At 40.9% G+C, this 20,727-nt stretch overlaps 1 protein-coding gene across 2 annotated transcripts; it reads right to left on the bottom strand.

The window, feature by feature from the left end:
• Positions 1-1,877: 1,877 nt before the first annotated feature.
• Positions 1,878-18,883, bottom strand: LOC111216604 (MICAL-like protein 2). Of its 2 annotated transcripts, none has more exons than XM_022738178.1 (16): positions 18,608-18,883; positions 16,896-16,944; positions 14,214-14,355; positions 13,943-14,130; positions 13,521-13,648; positions 11,582-12,316; positions 11,270-11,475; positions 10,204-10,267; positions 9,523-9,659; positions 9,278-9,342; positions 8,526-8,649; positions 8,265-8,367; positions 7,070-7,143; positions 6,861-6,975; positions 5,945-5,991; positions 1,878-4,263 (listed from the first exon to the last, which is right to left on the bottom strand). In XM_022738178.1, the coding sequence occupies exons 1-16, from the start codon at positions 18,748-18,750 to the stop codon at positions 4,187-4,189; spliced, it is 2,397 nt and encodes a 798-aa protein (XP_022593899.1). In that variant the 5' UTR covers positions 18,751-18,883; the 3' UTR covers positions 1,878-4,186. The 2 variants fall into 2 exon arrangements, with proteins under 2 accessions (XP_022593899.1, XP_022593898.1); XM_022738177.1 differs by having other exon boundaries at positions 11,270-11,478.
• Positions 18,884-20,727: the final 1,844 nt, after the last annotated feature.

Here is a 20,727-nt window from a genome sequence, read left to right on the forward strand (position 1 = left end):
ATTAATGCAAATATTTGTTAGATGTTTATGTTAGCTACATGTGTGAAAAACAGCTGTTTGCTAACGTCATGTCAACAGTGTAAGGTGATAATATGCAAATGTTGAGATTTTTGTGCTGCAAAAGTAGCCAAAGAAAATGTATAAATGCTGGTTTAATATACAGGGATAATGTAATGAAAAAAGCTCATCAACATTACTTTATGTCACAACTTATGAACTCGGAGCTACGTGACACTTAGACTACAAAAGTTTTGAATACCACATTAGTGGGTTGTCACGCTAAACACAACCCTTTTTTATATATCCATATAACCGTAACATAACCATTGATCACATTTCTGCTGCTTGTTAGGAAAGACAAAGTTAAAAAGGAGTGAAGAGGATTCACAGCTTCACTCTTAATCTTAAAAAAGAACGAAGAGAAGCACATAAACGTGTGTGAAACAACAAACCAACAGATTATAGTGTTTGCCGATGCCAAGTTTATATTATTTTAACATGAATTAAACAGATACGAGCTGTGAACGGTTGAATCACATTATGTCTGAGCAAGAGTCGAGCCTCACCGAAAACTCACTAAACTGTTTAAAAGTCTGTGTGAATAATATGAGAGAGCCCACTGTGTTATGTAAATGAACCACCTCTGAAAGGTATATTTACAGTCGGCACTGAAACCCCAGTGTCCCGCGTTATAAATGTACCTTATTAAGTTGACTTAAAGGCACATTTTCACCCCAAAGATAAACATGTTCCAAAGTTAAGCAGAGACACGACTGATTCAGACACACAGCGGTGCAGTGATGGAACATTTTATCACGGTTTGAGGAGGAAATCAACAAAGGTTTTCACACATAACAACAGGAACAGATGTTGCCTTTAGAGAGGAAAAGATTACACAGTTTTGTATTTTCACACTAAAACATATAAAAAAAAATAAAAAAAAAAACAACAACCAGAAGCTAAAAGTCAATTTCCCTCTTCTTTTCTTCTTTTATTGTTATTTCTCTCTTTTCCTCCTCGCTTCTCTAAACGGATATTTTAACTGTAGCAGACAGAAACTGTTCTTGTGTTTGCGTGTGTTTGACCTCATCGCTCAAACACCCTGTGTTTCTGTGGTTGTGTTGCAGTAGATTAGCAGCTGTTTGTACTGACAGCTTGTCCACACAGTCTTTTTCTGCATGTGTACTCACACCTCACCTGTATCTTTCACACAAATCTTAAAGGACGCACCTCAAAATCTTCCATGTCAACTTCTATTTAATGCAAAAAAAATATATATAAGATTGCTGTATTTTCTCAGTGTCTTTACAGATCAAAGATTAAAATTTCAGTTGTATATTTTGTTCTCTGCTACGGGTCCCAACTACAATGTCTTCATTAGTAAGATGAAAGATGAAGAGTGATGAAAGTCAGATGAAAGGCTGTGGACTCCCAGCTACACCCATGACAAAACATATTCACATATAAGGATTGGTAAAAAAATAAGCCTGCAAGGATTTACAGTTCATGCCAATATCCATCTTTTCCCACTTACACATGATAACTTTTATATTCTGGCAATAAATATGACACTTTTGTTTGACCCCCTTACTAATTTGTTGTTAATTAAAAAAAAAAGAATATTTCATATACTTTACACTTCAGAAACATGGTTATGAAATTGGGATATTGGCCTCTATCTGGTTGTAAAGAGTTTGATGTATTTGTAATGTAGAAATGAACATGTTTCTGTGTCAGACAAAAATGCAAAAGACAAATCTTCTGTAAATAAGATTCCAGGATTGTTCTTGGTATTAATATTAACAGGTTACTGGGGCCATTTTTTGTGATGTGCAGCATAAAGAAATGCAAACCAAAGACAACATGTGTATTGTGTCAAAGGAAAAAAAAATAAAAAGTAATGAAAGACTAAGTTTGAGGCGACAGAGGATGAGGCTTGTTCAACCCGAGTCCTGTGGTGAGAAGACGAGGAAAAATACAAAGCTGAGAACTTCAGTTTTCTTGTAGAATACAAATGGAAAAAAAAAAAATTAAAATCCACACGTAGCTAATGTTGTGTGTGGGATGAGTCTTCAGTCTGATATTTGTAAACGACCAAAGCTCTGAAGGTTTCATGCGCTGAGAGCTCCAGTCACATGGAAAGGCTCATGCTGCCTCCTAGTGGTTACACAGAGAAAATGCATCTTCTCCAGAGCAGGTTTTAAATGACCAACTATAAATCCTGCTTAGGCTAAGTATGGTTAAAATATGGTTACAGTACAATTTTCCATTAAATATGAATAGAAACAGAACAATGATCTGTTAATGATGTCGTACATTTATTACTGCAATTTATTTCAAATCCAGGCAAGTTTCTCCATTTAATAATCAGACTATTGTGAATACCAACTTTATACAATATACACAGCTGAGAAACTTAAACATAAAGGTGTCAATAACATTAACATATAAACAATATTTCATTTCATATAGTCCAAACTAGTTCTCTTAAAAGTGAGTGGTTTGGTCACAACACAAAAAAATAAAAAATAAAATGCTTCAGTGCTTCTGCAAAAATGACACATAATATCACAACACAGGAACATTAAACGGTTAATTCAGCTGAGAAATATGCAAAACATGATCCAATATGGACAAGTTCTTGCATTTCCAAGACTCACAAACATCCAGTCAGTGAAGTTAAACCTGTGTGTCACATGACGCAAGAACAGATTCCTGCGTTTTTCTCCGGTCCAACATTGAAAACTCAAACTTCCCCTACACATTCAAGTATAACACCATTGTAAAAGCATCATCTTTCTTATGTTTCAGCATCAAATGTGTATTAAGTTGTTATCAAGTGTAATATGTTGAAGAGTTTATACAAGTATCAGTGTATACACGGTGTATATATGATGAAGAAAGGCTCAAAGGTGCACTTACTAATGATTTAGAGCTTTCAACTAATTTCCATTTCACTCCATTTCTGAAGCATCACAGACTGAATGAAGACTGTGAAATACTGGCGAAAGCTCTGAAAGATTAGTAAGTACCTTTGAGCTTAGAGTCTCTAATATCTATTGTTTCCAAAGGTCAAGACTGGACATCTATGCGCATATCACGGTTCCTAGATCAGTGGTAATCCCTTAAAACGAAGCCATGTCAACTTGTGACTCACACTCGTCACAGGTCGCATTAAACCGCAGCCTCAGACTAATTCAACCACAGAATGATTTTTCCTTCGCATTTCCCATTTTATCTCAATACTTTTAGAGGCCTGAAGAGGTAAAATTATGTAATAATTCAGGAGATTAAAAAAAAGGCTGAGCGGGAGGAGAGGAGGTATTTCCTGTTTAACCATTACACAACCTCTTGAGAGGATCTCGACCACCGGGTTGGACGCCACTAGTCTCGTAAATATCATTACATAATATAGAGTCAGTTTAAAAAGAGCCTTCTCAAAGCGCAGCGCTCTAAACAAACTTGATATTTTCCAAGAAAAAAGGTCTGTGTCGTGTTTGAACTGAACAGAAAAATACACAGAGGAACACATTTGTGGTTAAAAGAGAAACGCAGTTCAACATGTGCGACAACAGCAGGGTCAGAGCGCGACCCTGGAGTTAGTCACAGAGTCAGTGGTGACTTGTAGCGTGGACTAAACCGTGACCAGACAGCATGAGGCGGCTGTCTGACCTTTGTGATGCGTCTTGTTCCGTATTAACTTCCATTAGCATCAGTGTTACTGTAAACGCACAACATTTCAATAAGCAGAACAAGCAAGGAGATATTCACAGACAGCGTGTGTGTGTGTGTGTGTGTGTGTGTGTGTGTGTGTGTGTGTGTGTGTGTGTGTGTGTGTGTGAGCGTTAAGTAGACAGATTAAGACTAGAGGGGGATTAAAACTAACAACTGGAGCACTGAACCCAATCACATCACGGCTGGTGAGTCATTAACCCCTCAACATCATCGGTGTGTGTGCGTGTGTGTGTGTTGTGTGTGTGTGTGTGTGTGTGTGTGTGCGAATGTCAGATCTTGAGTGATGCAGTCGACAGAGGGAAGGGCGTTTTTCCCAAAAGCACTGAACATGACGGACTGACTGTCCATTTATCCACCGTATCCCATGAATCACAGGCTGAGCACACTGACGTTAAGACTACAACAGGAGCAGCATCAAAGGAAGAAGACTCCGGTGCGTTTTCGAGGAGCATCATCCCTCCTTCTTGTTCCCCCAGCTGAACAGTCTGGCCACCGGAGACTTCTTCTTTGGTTTGTCCTTCTTTATGTCTGAGAGAGACACGGGGGGAGAGAGAGGGCTGATTAAAGGAAGATAAACATTAAAAGTGAGGTCAATAATAGTGATACAATTTTCTTTTCTTTTTTTAAATGGAAGAAAAATTGATTAGAAAATGATGTTTGCAGCAGAAATGACAGCTAATTATTTGTTTTTGCTTTACTCAGGACTCTACTATCACGGTCCTGGAGGACTATCTGATGGAACTCGGATATTTCAGTCACTCAGGTCACTACTATGTGAAACCTGCTTAGTGATTAGAAAAAAAATAATCAGTTCCAGTCTGGGAGCTATAATGTAGAACAGCAATACCAATACTAGTCACTCATCTATATATCTTCCAGCCATTAGTCTGGAGAAGCTGCTGAGAAGCGCCTCAAGCAGGGTCAATTTCTCAGGAAATAATGTTTGGATATTGATGTAAAAAAAATAAAAAATAAAAGAAATCACACATATTTATTGTTGTTTACATCCATGAGTTTGTACAATTTGGTGCAGATTGAGATAATAATCCGGATCTGGTGGAAGAAAAAGCTGAATCCGCACCACACGCAGAGTCGATTAATAGTAAGTAAGAGTGCACGTGGCACCAGCAGCATTTAGCAACGCTCACATCACTATTTCAGTCAACATGCAACTAATAAATTTACACAATAGCAATAATGCACAAGAGCATCCTAAACTCTCTTCTTACTGACAGAGCGAAGGAGAAATAGAAGCTGTGTACAAAAGAACTAACTATTGTTTTCATTATCTATTAATCTGCCGATGAGTTTCATGATTAATCGGTTCGGTCTATAAAAAGTCTGTGACAGTTTCCTGTGAATTTTTCAAATGTCTTTGTCCCATCAACAGTCCAAAAATGTAATCGACTATAAAAATAGTTGGCAATTGATTTTCTGTCTATCAGCTAATCAATTAATCGATGAATCACTTTGGCTTTAAACGTTGTTAAGTCTTTTTCCATCAGTGACACTTCACAAAGCAGAAGCACTGTTCCCACGGTTCCTTGCAGTTTTACGGCCATGGCATTAAGGAGCATATAAGTTGCTGTGTGTGTGTGAACTGCACGTGATGCAACATGCGTGTAAACTATGATACGACTTTACTCAGAGCGGGAATGAACTGTGAAACTTTGGCATTAACTTTATGAATACATTAAATTGAAATGGCTAATCTTTAGCCCACGGTCGGCATTCGCTCACTGTAACATACCGACCTTTCACTAAAGTTCAATAAATCTCCTCAATTTCAGCCCTGCTTTCCCGGTCATGAATTGCAAATGAAGCCGGCTTTAACTCTATTCTATCAGAGGGTCAAATTAACCGGCTACATTATCCATTTGTCAAACAGGAACTCCTCTGACAAAAAGAGGGGGAGCATTTTGTTTGATGCTTTTTCCATTAACAGTCATTAGATCAAATGAGATGAAAACATCGGCCGGTGGCGCCCTTACAAATGCAGCGCAGGTTCTCACACACACACACACACACACACACACTTCCATAAATCGCAATGAGAATTCTATCTACTTCAATTAGAGGCATCCATGATGGAAATCCTCAATTGGATAATTTATAAACCAACTAAGTTGCAGTGACACGGAGGTTGTGATAACTAATGAACAGAGCGGAGGGGGGTCAGACGGCCTGTGGAGGTGGTGGAGACACTCACTGAAATTCATCATCATCTTGTTTAGCTGCTCGTCCTCCTCTTCCTCTCTGAGAAGATGAAGCGACAACGCACAAAAAGTGAACACAGATTAACAACAATTCACACCCGTGTGAGCATATGCTGTGTTTATACATTCATGTCTGTCAATGCTGGGACAGAAATAAAAACACTGACTGTGAGACACTTTTTCATGATCAACTGATGTTTCTTTTATCCATTACTCATCATATGTCTATAAAATGTCAGAACTCAGAAGGAAAAATGCTCCTCACAATTTTCCTACAGACCAATGTGAGGTCTTTAATTTGCTTGTTTTGTCTGACTAATAGTTCAAAATCCAAATATGTTGATTTTACACTGATGTAAAACTGGTAAATGGTGAATAGTTGGCATTTTTTTCTCAATACACAACTTAAACCGTCATTCAAACAACAGCTTTGGCATTACTATGGGATTGAAGTGCTGAGGTTTTACATCCACATCACATGAAAAGTGTAGGCAGTATGGCCCCTTCTTAAAACACAGTCCCCCAATTTTAGGATACCAAAATATATTGAACAAATTAAAATAAACTTTAACAAAACCGTCATGTCAAGAATTTGAAGATAAATCAACAACAACGACCCGCAGGCGTCAGCAGACCGGTGGTATTTTATTCACTGTGCTGGACCTGTGCTGCAGCATTCTTCACTTCTTTACTGTTTTTGGGGGATTTTGACGTTGAGTCTGGTCGTCAGGCACGTGAGAGACTCAATCAGTCAAATCAGTAAAAAACGTCTTGATTTAGACTCACAGTCTAAAAACGGGGGACTATGTGTTAAAAAGAGCAACAAGTCCTTCACTGTTCAGCCAACATGGATGTAGAGCACACTTCCTCTGACTTGTACTGCCTGATATTATTCGTCTCAAAACGCACCTGAGTCTGTCCTCGTCCAGACCTTCTACGATTGCGTTTCTGTCGTTGACGATCTCCATCAGTTTGTCCATCAGCTCCTGCTCTCTCTTTCGGTCCCTGGTTGTTTTCAGATGTTCTGCACACGCAGGAAAAAAAACATATTTTAGTCTAAGATTGTCGATGCGTTTCGTGTTCTGCATTGTGTTGATTGTGCTCCCCTGAACCCTCACCTGGTTTATCCATCAGTCTCCTGAGCTCCTGCTCCACGCTGGGCTGCTGTTCCTCCAGGTCCTGGGTTCTTCCTCTGCACATAAAAACAACATGCAAATACAAATTAAAGTTGTTCATCGTATCTGTTTCCAGCACCTAGAATTGCTTGTCTTTAGTTTATTTGATAAATTTTGTTTTGCCTCAATTCCTCGGTCCAACACATATCTATTCATCTGGGCCATTACCGTCCAAACACACTTTCACTGAGATGCAGTTGAAAGCTTTTACATCTGCAATTCAGATTCTGATTAAAAGCTTCTAAACATCTGTTATTAAAATGACCAATTTAGAGGATTGTGACCCCGCTGGAGATAAAGTATTCTCTATTAAGGAAATAATTGTGGTGCATGTTTGCTTTTTAAAAGGACAAGGCCGGTGATTTTCCAATGAAACGACCAAAACCCACTTCTTAATCATCTCTGCCTTCCCTGTCCTGTGTGTGTTATTCAGCCCCATGCCTAACGGCTCCCACTGAAGACATAAATCTTTTTTTAAAAAAAATGGGTCACAGATTTAAAATTTAATTCAAAGAAAAGGCTAAATAATTTCATGGAACAGGTGAGCACTGTAGTCTTTTGCAAACATTACTCAAACAGGAATAAAAAGTGCTTTTGTCGGGGGCTATTTTCAGCTGTGGATTAATACACATTTGCTTCTATAGTGAGTATTTATGGCAGCATGACTGTGCATGTGGGATTGATTCAAAATAAACTACAGTGCCCATGTTCATCGTAATGAGGGACTATGTCACTGATGTCTTTTTAGTAGTTTCTAGACAACAGTGGAGCTCTGAGTGAGCTACATCAGGCTTTATAGTACAGTACAGTGTTAGTCGGATCATTTTCACAGAACCAGCTGACAGTAAAAAAAAAAAACAAATAAATAAATAAAATATGACCAGGCTTATCCTTTAAGCAGCATCCTGCTTCTCACTCCTCCTCCACTGCAGCCAGTGGGGGGGCGGTCTGTCCTGTTCCAGGGCGCCCCGCTGGGGGCCGGAGGAGGGAGGACACTGGGAATTCAAACTGTCAACCTTCTGGCCACAAGTCTGTTTCACTAATCGCTATAAAGTGGCATGCCCCTTTTCTAAGTGTGTTCATGTGTATATACTGTATATATGTGTGTGTGTGTGTGTGTGTGTGTGTGTGTACTCACATGTAGACCAGTTCAGATTCCCGGCGCATGGCCACCTGCTTGTTCCTGATCAGGTTGAACCACTCGACCATGAGCTCATCCATGAGAGAGTCATCTTCTCCCTCTGACACACAAACACACAAACACACACATATAATCCCAGATACACACACACAAAATCCTCTAATCTGCTTTCTTTTGCACCTGTCTAAAGAGGAGGCTCATAAAGTGTGTGTGTGTGTGTGTGTGTGTGTGTGTGTGTGTGTGCGTTCATCATCTCACCTTCCTCGCTGCTGCGGAGCCGCACCTCCAGCTCGACTCCTCTCTTCTCCAACTCGTTCAAATTATTTTCAATGTCCTGAAGCTCCTTAATGATTTCATCTTTGGGAATGTAGTCTTGTTTTGTCTACAGGTGACACACACACACACACACACACACACACACACACACACACACACACACACACACACTCATTACATTCAAATATAATGTTGTTACTTTAATAATAAAAATAAAGTGTAAAAAAATAAGAGATTTCACCTACAGTCTGTTGGTAAAAAGAGAAAGGCTGTCATTTTTCCTTTCCCTCCAAATTTCCCTCCTAACTTTATTTACTCCTTTATTTATCGTAACTTAGTTCATTTTATTTATCAGCTCCTTAATTTTCCTATTATTAATTGTTTTTTTGCACAAGTTTAATCACTCCACATTCACGTTAACTTGCTAACTTAGCTAGTTTAGCTAACTAATTTAGGGTTATCCCTAACCCTACTAACACAATCGAGTGATGTGACTTCCAGTGTTGCTGCAGTTATTTCTTTCTTTGTTTAAATGATATTAATGTTTTGATTTCATTAGTGTTTCCACTGTATTTCCCACAAAGAGCACCAGGTGTAAACAAACTGTTTCTGCCCTGACAGAGTCCCAGTGAGGTCAAAACCCTGCTTTCTAACTAATATGTCTGACTACACACAGACACACTAATACAACGCTTTCTTTACTGCAAACTTATTTCCCATCTGAGGTTCAGTACCTTTGAAGTCTTTGACTCCAACTTGGTGCCATTTGCAGTTTGTTCTCTCTGACCATTCAGAAATCCTGAAAAATAAAGAGAAAATGCAAAAAAAATAAATAAAATAAATATGAAAAACAAGGACAGAAGAGGTTCCATGGGAGGTCAGACTCATATTTAGGCAATCCTCAGGAAAACCATTTGTGTTTTTGTCCCACTCCTATTTAAACAGAGCAACATTACAACACAGATGTCCATGTTTTTACCCTCGGATGGTGCTGGAGTGACTGAGATGCTCGGGCTGGGAACAGAAGAGGAGGACGAGGAGGGCCCCACAGGAGGCTCTGAAGTTTGGGACTTTTCAGCTCCATTAGCCCATGGTTTAGGCGACTGTGGAGCAGCTCTGTGGATTGATGGAGAAAGAGCAGAAAGAGAGTCACAATTTAATGTCTTCATTGGCAATTTATCTGCTACTCTAATCAGTAACCCTGCGGTCCTTGGTTTTGATTCATGAGAGCGAGAGGAAAGGTCATCCGGGGGAAGGAACTCTGAGCACTGAGCATATGTTGCACCACGGAGGACTCTGCTCAGGCCTGACACCATTTGGGGCTCACATGCATGTGGCGGAAGAGGAGAGACCCAAAGCTATGACTACAAATGATGGCCGAGCCATTTGGAGGAGCAGCAGGTACAGGCTTCCTGTGGGAGGACTGGTTGGAGAGATGGATGAAAGACTGGATCAAAGGACGGGTGGATGGACAGGACATCAGGGGGGGAAAAAAAAAAATCCCTCATACAGTTAATGCTCGATGATGTTGATAAGCTGTGATCCCGCCCACGTACAGATGCTCCCTGCTGTTATGACGTCACTCAGTAACGGGGAGGGGTTAACTAGAAACACTGAATACGACAACAACTCAGAACTAAGTCAATAGATCAAGTCTTACTTTGTGTCTTTGCCGACAGGTTTGAGCCTGGACCTCCAGTCTGCAGGAGACTCGTTTTCTGACGCTGTGGACGATAAAAACATCAATTGAAACTTCAGTGTTTTTCACTTTCTGGTTCAGTTCCTTCATCACACCATTGTAGGACCCACTATCCAATGTCACTTCCTATTTTTATTGGTAGAAAGAGATGCCATTTACCAAGGTCAAACATATACAACAATACATACGTACAACAATATTAAAGAAAGGTGCACAGTAACTCTCATGGAGCACCATGGAAATAATCACTGGAGAGGAACAGACTGCTGATCAGTCAACGCACAGGGCGAAGTAATGACGAGGAGGTGTCTGTGGGGCGTTGATGAAGTGTCTAAATTATGGATGAATTAAGCCAAAGCTTTTTCCCCCCAAAAAGGCAGCAATTATTAAAGAGACGTCTGTAAAACTTTGAGTGAGTTCATTCATTATCGACCTTTCAGTACAGTCTGTGCAACAAAGTAATCTCTGGTCAAAAGCTACTTGCTAGTTTTTTGGCTTTCAACCACATGTCACAGTCTTCTTCGTGTACAATTAAGTATTTACAGAAGAAGATTATGAGATGCAGAAAAGCAGGTAAGTTCACCTTTGTTTGCTGCTGACAGAATCCTTTTTTACTTTGTGCATTTCTATTTTTAAATATCTGTAATAATAATAAAAAATAAATAAATAAAAAAACAGTTCCCAGAGCCTTGAAAGCTATTTTTATGTTGACATCATCTCAGTGTTAAGTCTTTGGAACAAGCTGACGCACATGGAAGACATATGTGCTGTGTGAGAAACTTTCTGTGGAATGAATGGATGCTATTATCTCATCCAGCCCGGTATTCGGTTCTCGTCATACTTCCAATGAATTTGATGAGTCACAGACAGTAATGCACCAATCCACCACTGTGATAATGTCGCCCTGCCCACGTTAATATTCTCTAAATAACACAACACATATCGTACCACAGACAGATGTGGACGCATGCTTTACACCGGGCTTAACCGCCACCTTTGTACAGTTGTGGAAATGTTTGAATTTAACCTGAGGTGTTGGGCGATGCGCTGCCAGGCTTCGGGCCTCCTCTGTCGGGAGTTCTGGCTCTGAGCCCGCTCCTGTTGGCCGGGCTCAGAGCAGAGGTCGGGGCGTCCGGAGGCTGCAGGTCGGCGAGGAGTGACGGGTCTGCTTTCAGCTTCAGCCTCCCTCTGACTCTCTCTGGCTCCTTCTTAGGAGTCTCGACCAGAGGGGGTCTGCTTAGAGGTGGTGAAGCATTATTAAATGACAGACGCAGGATAAACAGTTTAACGGTGAGAGCTTGTGCTTGTGTGCGAGTGCGGTTGAGGTTCGATTACTTACTTGTCAGTTTTCTTCGCCTCTGCCGTCGCCCACGATGGCTTACTGCTGTTGTTGTTGTTCTCCTCAGCCAGTGTCTTGGAGATGAAAGCTGCTGCTGCTGCTTTCGCCTTGTTACTCTCGCCGTCTTGCGGTTTCAAACTCACCTTTCCACCTTCACCTTTACCCAAGTTCACATTTGTGTCCTTTCTACCAGCACCGCCAACATTTACGACCACGGTCACAGCCTGACCTGCTGCGGCCTCCTGGACCTTACCACTCACATACGGCCCTTTATTTACATCCACATTGACGGACGTGGTCTTTTTCTCTTCATTGTTAGCGTTGCTGTCTGACTGGAAGAACTTGAGCTTGGACTGCTGCGTCTTGGCCGCTGTGACTGAGCTACGAGGGGCAGCGACGGGCCTGGTGTTGATGACAGAGGTGGTTGTAGTGAAGGTAGATTCAGAAGTAGTCCGTGACGCTGCGGGTTTGGAGACAGAGGCCGGCTGACTCTCTTTAGCAGTGGAGGAGACGCTTGAAGCGGGGCGGGAAGAAGACGAAGGAGAAAAAACTGTAGAGAAGCTGGGAGGGGTGCTGTGTTTGTCCGTCAGCCATTTTGGTCCCGGTCTGGAGGATGTCTGGGTGGGAGTAGCTGTGCTGGTTTTAGTGGAGTCTGGTAGAGGAGTGAATTTGGAAACAGGGGTGTTTGTGGGTAAATCTCTGAAAGGCACTAGTGTGTTTGTAGGTGATAGTAACCTGAAAGACAGAAAGCACACATCACACAGAATGGTTACATGGAGTTTCCCCATTAATAATCCCTGTTCCTACAAACTCCATAAGGTTGGTCTGAGCCGCTGCTTCCTCACTCATTGAAAACCTTAAAACTCTTGCCCCCCCCACATCTGACCCCATAACAATACGACAGGAAACATGTAGGAAGTCAATTTTTCTTTTTTGTTTGACGGAGATCACTTGTCGATTCACCATCTGTCTCTTGACCCTCTTTCCTTTCAACTCTTCCTGTTGCTAAGCAGCTCTTCATTTCAATTCTCCAGTTTTTACCATGTGTGATGTAATCTTTCAGCGCGTCACCAGACCGACAAAGCAAACAAGTATACTATGTGGTCCGATGGCTTTAACATATCACAGTGATAAGCCTTAGTACGAGAAGAAGGAAAAGAACAAAGGGATTTTAAACATTTTTGATGTTTTTAAAAAGGTAATTTCATTTTATCAGAATTGTACTGTTTTGCCTCCTTTTCAGTCTGAATACACTTCTTTAATATAACTATAATTCAATGAATGCTGGACAATATATAATACTTGGATTTCCCACATCTGTGGCAGTCAGGATGACGGAGACATAATTTTCCATATGGGTGGGGAGGTGATTTCTGGTTTTATATTCATCACCATCACCAATTTTCTTTTGGACTAAAAGGAGAGAATTACTTAACAAGTACCTGAATGAACATTATACACTGGGTTCAGACTCAGTTGATAGTATAATTAAGTCACTGTCCATACACAGTAATTCACAAACTCAAAAAGGTTAGTATTAAGTTACTCTGTGATACAGGCGATTAGGAAATGAAAACTGTAAATGTTAAAGCAGGAAACAAATGACTTGTGAAATGGACACACACATAACTAAATGGAATAAACTAAATATACAATGAAAGCCTTTTCGAAGTTAATGTTACAATTCTGTTTAGAAAGTAAATGAACAATCAATCAAATAAGGAAACAGGATTACTTTTAGGCAAATTTAATTATTTAAATAAGTTTTTCAGTGAATCATTAAATCCATCAGTTTATAATCTTTCATTAAATTCACAAAGTCATTAACTGAGTGAGTTGGTAAAAACTGAACAAATCAATTATTCTGGAGACACTTCAAATACCACAGACTTTAAGGATTAGTTACTCATTTTCATCTTTGTGTTAGTGAGGCGCTTACTTTGCACAGTTCCTGTGATACAGCTTCCCGTCCACTAGATGTCGCTGCACCAAGTGAACGTGCTTGTTGCAGGACACACATTTGTTACTCAGTGTGCCCGTCTGATGGGATTTCTCAATCACAACGTCCTAGAAGAGGGGGGAGAGAGGGGGGAGAGAGGGTGAGGGAGGGTGAGGGAGGTAACATCAAGAGGGAACAACAGCTTGATTCATGACGAGTGACCAAGTTTTCACTGCTGTAACTGATCGGAAGCAATTTGGTGCAGACACGACACGAGACCTGTGGAGGTGCTTAGCTCAGCTTTGATGTTTGTCCTGATGAACTTCCTCATCAAAGCGACTTTTTTGTACATATGCTGGACACTTCGGTTTGATTCATGACTCGGTGATGTTTGCGTTAAGTATCCAGACAGCAACTTTTACCTGCGTGGCGTTTCTGGTCTGTTTGGGGGAAGGAGACGGCCTCGTGATGTTGGAGGAGGGGGGCGGGCTGTTCTCTCTGGCAGGCTTAGATGAGGGGAACACCTTAGCCACCACCGGCTGGTTCTTCTTCCCGGACGGTCCATCTGTGGGGCCGTCAGCTGGACGCTTTATACCTCCCATACCACCAACTGTGCGCAGAGACGCAGATAAAGACACCGATCAGACGAGGGACAGAGGGAGAGCGGGGACACACTGAGACATCGATACTCACTCGGGGAGCGTCCATGGAAGTAGTTGTAATACTGCGAGACGTATGTCAGGATGCTGAGGCGGTCGGGAATCTTTAGGGCCACCATGTCTTCTGCATCCAACAGCGCTGGAATCCCCAACTCCTCCTCCGCAACTTTGAACGCCTGCAAATAACATTGACTTTATCCAACAAAACAGAAGAAGCTCAGGAAAGGGTTTTTTTTTTTTTTTTTTTGGGGGGGGGGGGGTCTAGACCAACTGGCCAAAGATGGAACAGCGTCAATAAATCAAATACAGGCAGACCGTCTGACTCAGCAGCACCTCAGAGACTTTCTTGCAGCTTTGCAGACATGACTTTGTTGCATGTTATTAATATCCACATGCACTGTTACTGTCCCACAGAGAGTTTAACAGTGATGTCCTCGGGATATTTTTATATTTGGTGAATTTTCAAGAAATTGTTCCTGTGGATTAAATTCTTTTTATGGCTCCTAAACTGACTGACACTGTGAAGGAATTCAACACTTTCTTTTGCTTGCCTTAACGTGCAGACACACCTGTCATACATGAGACAGCAGTTAATGTGGATGTGGACATATTCTTCCCCTCTTCAAAATAAAAGTTTTATGTTGTCTGGGTCTTGGATCCTGCATATCTTCCAACACAATTCCTTTAAGTGGCCTGATTCTGACCACAGATTACATCTACACCTCATGTGTTAAGAGAGTAATGAGTGAGACAGGAATTCCCAAACACATTCAGCGACTCCATGGAAGCAGGAAAAAACAACAAGCAGAGGCAGGCCGACAAGCACCAGAGGCCGAATTTAATCAGTAATCAGAGGAAAGAGGGAGTCATAAAACCAACGTTTACTCTGCTGTGGCCTATGACACTTTAATCTCTTACAGCTTTTTGTCGTTTTATTGACCAACCTGTTCTTTGTCTCAGCTACGGTTCAGAACAGTGTCAGACAGTTACTGCTCTTTTTTTTTTATTATCTGTTATTCTCTCAGTTCAAAGAACAGAAGTTTGCGATGTTGAGCTTTTGTCAGTCCCAGCGCTCAAGAGTCCAATCATGAAGCTCTGGGGAGAAAAAGTAAAGAATGCAACAAAGCAGCCAAAGTCAAAGCCCCCACACTGAAACACTCTGAGTTTGGCAAAGACTTCTTCGCTCTCTTCTCCTGCTCAATTTTGAAAATTCCCTGTTACCCAACATCAAGTGGTGCTGATGCAATGTCCAGAGCCAACACACGTGTAGAAGCTTTATGGCTGCAAGGTATTACTTTCATTGTTGATTAGTTTATTTAGTTTATTTATTTATCATTTACTGTATAAAATGCCCGTCACAAGTTTTGTCTGAACAGCAGCGGAAAGCCAGAAGACATCCAAATTGGCAAAACAATCTTAACTCCGGGGCTACTTAGTGAACTGGCTGTTCTGGAGCTTTCGACTGCACCTCACAGTCTTCATCATCAACATCATCATAATTTGTTATCACGTAACCAACATTCTGCACTGAAGTCAAATGATGACATCTGAGAAAACGTCATCCACTGAAGATGATGAGGTCCTGTTGAAAGCATCTGAAAAAGTCAGTAAGTGGATGTTGACTTAAGATTTAATTTAGGAAATATACTAAATCCCAAGTTTAAGAAACACCTGTCAGTATAATGCAAGACAGTTCACCAGCACCGCAAACTGCAGCCTCCAAATTGATCATAAAGTTGAATCAACAACTCTGTAAAACTGTTTTAGCAAAAAACTCAACATCACAACCTTCAGTTGGATTTAGTGCAACACTGTTGTTTTAGACTGCATTACTTTATGCTAGGTGTACCTACGAAAATGACATCTGAGTGTATTTTATTCAATCTACCTCTTTAACAGTAATGTGTTGAGCTGATGGTGTATTTTGATTAAAAAAGGGGGTTAAACCATGTTCATGTTCCCTAACTAAGGAATCAAAAAAGTATTGTTTTGGTAAGGATATATCAAAAATTTTCAAACAATTGGTATTGCACCTAGCATAAAATTTGCTAGGTGCAATACCTAGCATACTTACAGCATCTACAGTATCTAGCATAATATTTTTTACATATAACTTCATGCTAATAAATAAGATTTTAATATTGCATGCTAGGTACGCTATTGTACTATGTAGCATTACCTAGCATTAGCACTTTATAATAGTGACTATTTAATGAGGTGAGGTGAAATGAATCACTTATGCAAACATGACTAACAGCTACACTGGCTGTACTTGGAAACAATGCTTTGAGCTAAATGCTAACATCAGATTACTGACACTACTTTAGCATGTTAGCCTTCTAACAATTGCTAATTAGCACTAAATGCAAAGCACTTCTGAACATGAATGTTGGCACCAGATTTCATGCAATCCATCCGGTGAATAATCACAAAAAACTACAAATGTCAACCTCCTGGTGGGGGGATCATTTAAGCCATTAGGATTCATCCTCTTGGGACCATGAATGTCTGCACCAAACTACACTGCAATACAGCCAACAGTTGTTGACACATTTCAGTTTTGACTGACGTGGTGGGCTGACCAACCGAGATGCTGCCGTGGCTGGGAAGTAGTTTGGTTAATTGGAGGATCAGGATTTAAAGACCTACTTGGTCAAACAAACTACTCATTTCAAACAGTCACAGATGAAAAAAGCAGAACGTAAACATGTCTCACCAGTTTGTTGTTGTCGTAGACATTTTCCTTCTTCAGTGAATCAAAATTGCTGCAACAGAGGACAAAAAACATGAGTAACAAAACACATGTGATCCAACTTCCCTTCCTCATTCATGTGCTTACAATCATCATCGACCAAAACATGTGTCATTTAGTCAGTTCTACATACTGTGTATCATGACATTGACAGTGTCACTAATCAGTAACATGACCGCTGAATCACTGATCTCATGCTGCAAAAGTGAAACTAACAGGAAGCTCAGCCTGCTTTCATCACAGTCACGGATGTGTATACATTGAATAAACTGGAACTAAGCCTTTAATCAATGTTTAGTGCTTACATGTTTGTAAAAAATAAAATGTGCCCTCGTGCTGGTCTGGCTTTGGGTAAAAACTGGAGCGGAAACAACTGCAGCAGCTGTGTCTCTCTTTGAAATGAAAGTACCACCACCGTCGGCCATAATGAGCTCTCTGGAACCAAACCATGCATCTCTTATGTGAAACAGGCCAAAGATCAACTGGAGATGATGAGTCAAGTCTCTGGAATATCTAATGTTGACAAATCTTATTCAGACCATCTTGAGCCAAAACACTTAACAGCTGTCAATTACAAATATAAACCTTTATTCCTTGGTGGAAGTTCCCTGCTTGTTTTCCAAGACCAAGATCAACTTTTTAAAGTTGAAGAGATAAGATAAATTCCCTATATCTGATTCTGGCTCCAGATTGGTCAATGATTGGTCAGTAGATAGAAAATGAATCTTGTTCCAGTTTCTCAAATGTGACAATCTGCTGATATTATCATGTTTTCACTACTCTCTAACATCTTGTTGTCTAAAGTTAATAATTTAATCAAAAATGGCCAGTTGGTCATGACGGTAATCATTAGCTGCCGCCCCTAAAACTGGGTGAAACCCTTTCCTTGTCGAACAGCTAAACTCCAAAACATTTTCATTCTGGCTCCAGATTCAACAAAGATGTTCAACATGTTGGCAAACTGGATGAGATCCAATGAACAGCAGAGGTTTGTGCAAAAAACATAAACACAACCAGAGTTTCTTTTTTTAAGTCCAGGTGTCCTTGATGTTAAGTAATTGTCACAAGTCTTCATAAGCAAATTTCAAATCTTTCAGGTCTGTGAATGCAGCGACCAAGTTCTTTCAATGCATAGTTCACTGACTGTAACTGTCTTATTTTCTGTATTTATTTTCAATCATTTTACCTGGTCAGTCTTTATCAAGTCTGAATATCAGGTTTTACTCCACAGCTCTTCACATTTATAATCACAAATTATTACAGAGGAGCATAAACTGTCCAGTCACATTAGTCAGGTAAGATTTACAGAAGAATACAATCCAGACCAGATGTTAAACACTGCCTGTGTTAGGTTAGTGTCCCTCACTGCAGACCACCTGGGGGGCAGGGTGGTTGTGTATTGGTCTCTTAGCTCACTGAGCTCCACTTGCTCCACAGCTGAGCTCCTGATCCTGCTTTTCCTGCAGACTCGTGAAGCTGAAGTTTGGTCTCTATCATCAAGCTACTACTGCAACCTACCGTAAAGCAAAACCAAAGCACTCCCTCTTCCCCCAAACACTTCACGTGGTAAACCACCAGGATCCAGGCGACTTTAACTGAATTGTTAACAATATGGGACGCTACAAAACTTCACTCAGTTCCTGTTTGTTGTCCAGTCCTCTGGTTTCACTACTTACATGATATCTGGTCTGTGTTTGTGGATGAGGGCGCAGAAAGCCAGACCGTCCCTGAAGGACGTGGTCATGTTGGTGATGGACACATCCCGGTAGCCCTCACACTGGATCCGGCACCACTGCTGCAGCGCCTTCACGGCCGACATCCCGGAGCTCAGACCCGTCCACACAAACTGCTGCTGGGGCCGTGTGGTGAGCGCAGCAGCGCGGCTTTAGACTCACCGAGCTCCCCCCACCTCCTGTCTTTCTCTCTCTCTTTCTCTCTCTCTCCTCCTCTCTCCTACAAACTTCAGAAACTTTCCACAGCAGCTTGGACACGCTGGATCCGGGAAGTGACAGAGAGCAGGAGTGTGAGTGTGTGTGTGAGAGAGAGAAACAGAGTGTGTGTGTGTGTGTGGGAATCACCTTCTCTCTTCTGAGGAACTGGAAAGAACCTGGATGTGACACCTGTGAAAGGTCGACAATGACGTTGCATGGGTGGAGTTCCCACCGGCTCTGTTTCTTTTAACTCTTTGTGTGTTATTAAATGTATGGCTGACACACTGTTTGTAAACCAAACCACATGTAGACAAGATTTTACAGATATGAGGTCATGAGTCCACCACCACACAGTTTTTTACTACAGCCGCCAAAACCAGAATTTAAACATTTCTTATAATTAACTGCTAAATTATATTTCATGTTTATTTTATCTCACTGCTGTTTCAGAGGGTTGTTCAAACTGCCAGGACTATAATCCTGGAGGAGAAATATTTAATCAATTTTATTTATATTGGCTTTTGACTTGCAAGCGAGGCCTAGCTTAGAGCATGAGGAGTTGCAGACAAAACAATACAAAAGCGCACACATAAAACCTACCATATGTGTGTTTCATCAGTGCTTTGTGTGCAATTTTTGTGTGCAATTGTGTAACGTTAACTCGGATAAACTTGGATAAACTCGGATAAACCTGGATGTTAATGTACCAAAATATCAAAAACCTGGATATTAACATATGGAAGTATCAAAAACCTGGATAACAATGTACCAAAATGTCAAAACCCTGGATATCAACGTTGCAAAGTATCAAAAACCTGGATAACAATGTACCAAAGTATCAAAAACCTGGATAACAATGTTGCAAAGTATCAAAAACCTGGATATTAACATACCTTTGGCTTCCCATTGAGGACTTGCAAGGGAGGCTTGGCTTAGACGGGAGCATGAGGAGTTGCAGACAAAACATTACAAAAGCACACACATAAAACCTACCATGTGTGCAGTGCTTTGTGTGCAATTATGCAACGTAAACTCTACCTGAGGTCATTAAAAACACTAAACATGCAGAAACGAAGCAGACGACGCAACCTTACTGTCCTCAACACTGCTGAGTCACCTCCTCACTAAAAGTCCACAGTTGCCTTCACACAGGCGTTGCCATATTTACATGTGTGTGTTTGCTGTATTACTATAGGACAATGTAATATTTATTTAAGGGTTGTAATGTGTAGCTATTTTAGTAAATAGAGAATGAACTGTGAAACCAGTTCACCGGGTGTGGTTGTTGCTTGTGTGAGTCAGCTTGTCCTGTCCTGTCCACTGGGTGTGTTGAAGGAGGCGGGTGGAGTCTTTTCACTGAGTTACCTGACACCTGCACACATGCTCTGTTGAAATGCAACAGGCTGAAAACAAAGAGGAGACGTGCTTTGTTTTACCGACAAACACCTGTGTACGTCGCTGCGCCCTCTTCCCTGCAATGTTATGTTTGTTTTCCTCTTTTGTCTGTAGAATAATCTTCACATTTCTGTGAAGTCTGGTGGAAAGTTCGGCCATGGGCAAAAAAAACAAAGTGATTAGTTTGGTTATAGATAACATAAAATAATTCACCAAATTTGATTAAATGGCCAGTATGTGGGATTTTAGTGGCATCTAGATTGAAACCAACAGAGCATCCCTCCCCCCACCCTTTCTGTTCTTCTCATGGCCTTCGGGGCCTTCAGAGTTTTACATGAAAGGCCCCTCTAGACGTTTTGTGCTACTGTAGAAACATGGCGGTACAACATGATGGGCTCTGTGGAACAGGCACCATTCACTATATAGATATATAGGACTCATTCTAAGCTAACAAAAACACAGCGCTTCTT

This window comes from Seriola dumerili, unplaced genomic scaffold (assembly GCF_002260705.1).
Source record: "Seriola dumerili isolate Sdu_G_001 unplaced genomic scaffold, Sdu_1.0 BDQW01000035.1, whole genome shotgun sequence".
Classification (NCBI taxonomy): Eukaryota; Metazoa; Chordata; class Actinopteri; order Carangiformes; family Carangidae; genus Seriola; species Seriola dumerili.

Coding starts and splice junctions, on each gene's coding strand:
- LOC111216604 (XM_022738177.1), bottom strand. CDS start 18,750: ATGTCGGCCGTGAAGGCGCTGCAGCAGTGGTGCCGGATCCAGTGTGAG. Junction 16,945..18,607: donor AAACACAGACCAGATATCAT/GTAAGTAGTGAA, acceptor CCTCTGTTGCAG/CAATTTTGATTCACTGAAGA. Junction 10,268..11,269: donor CGCATCGCCCAACACCTCAG/GTTAAATTCAAA, acceptor TATCGTCCACAG/CGTCAGAAAACGAGTCTCCT.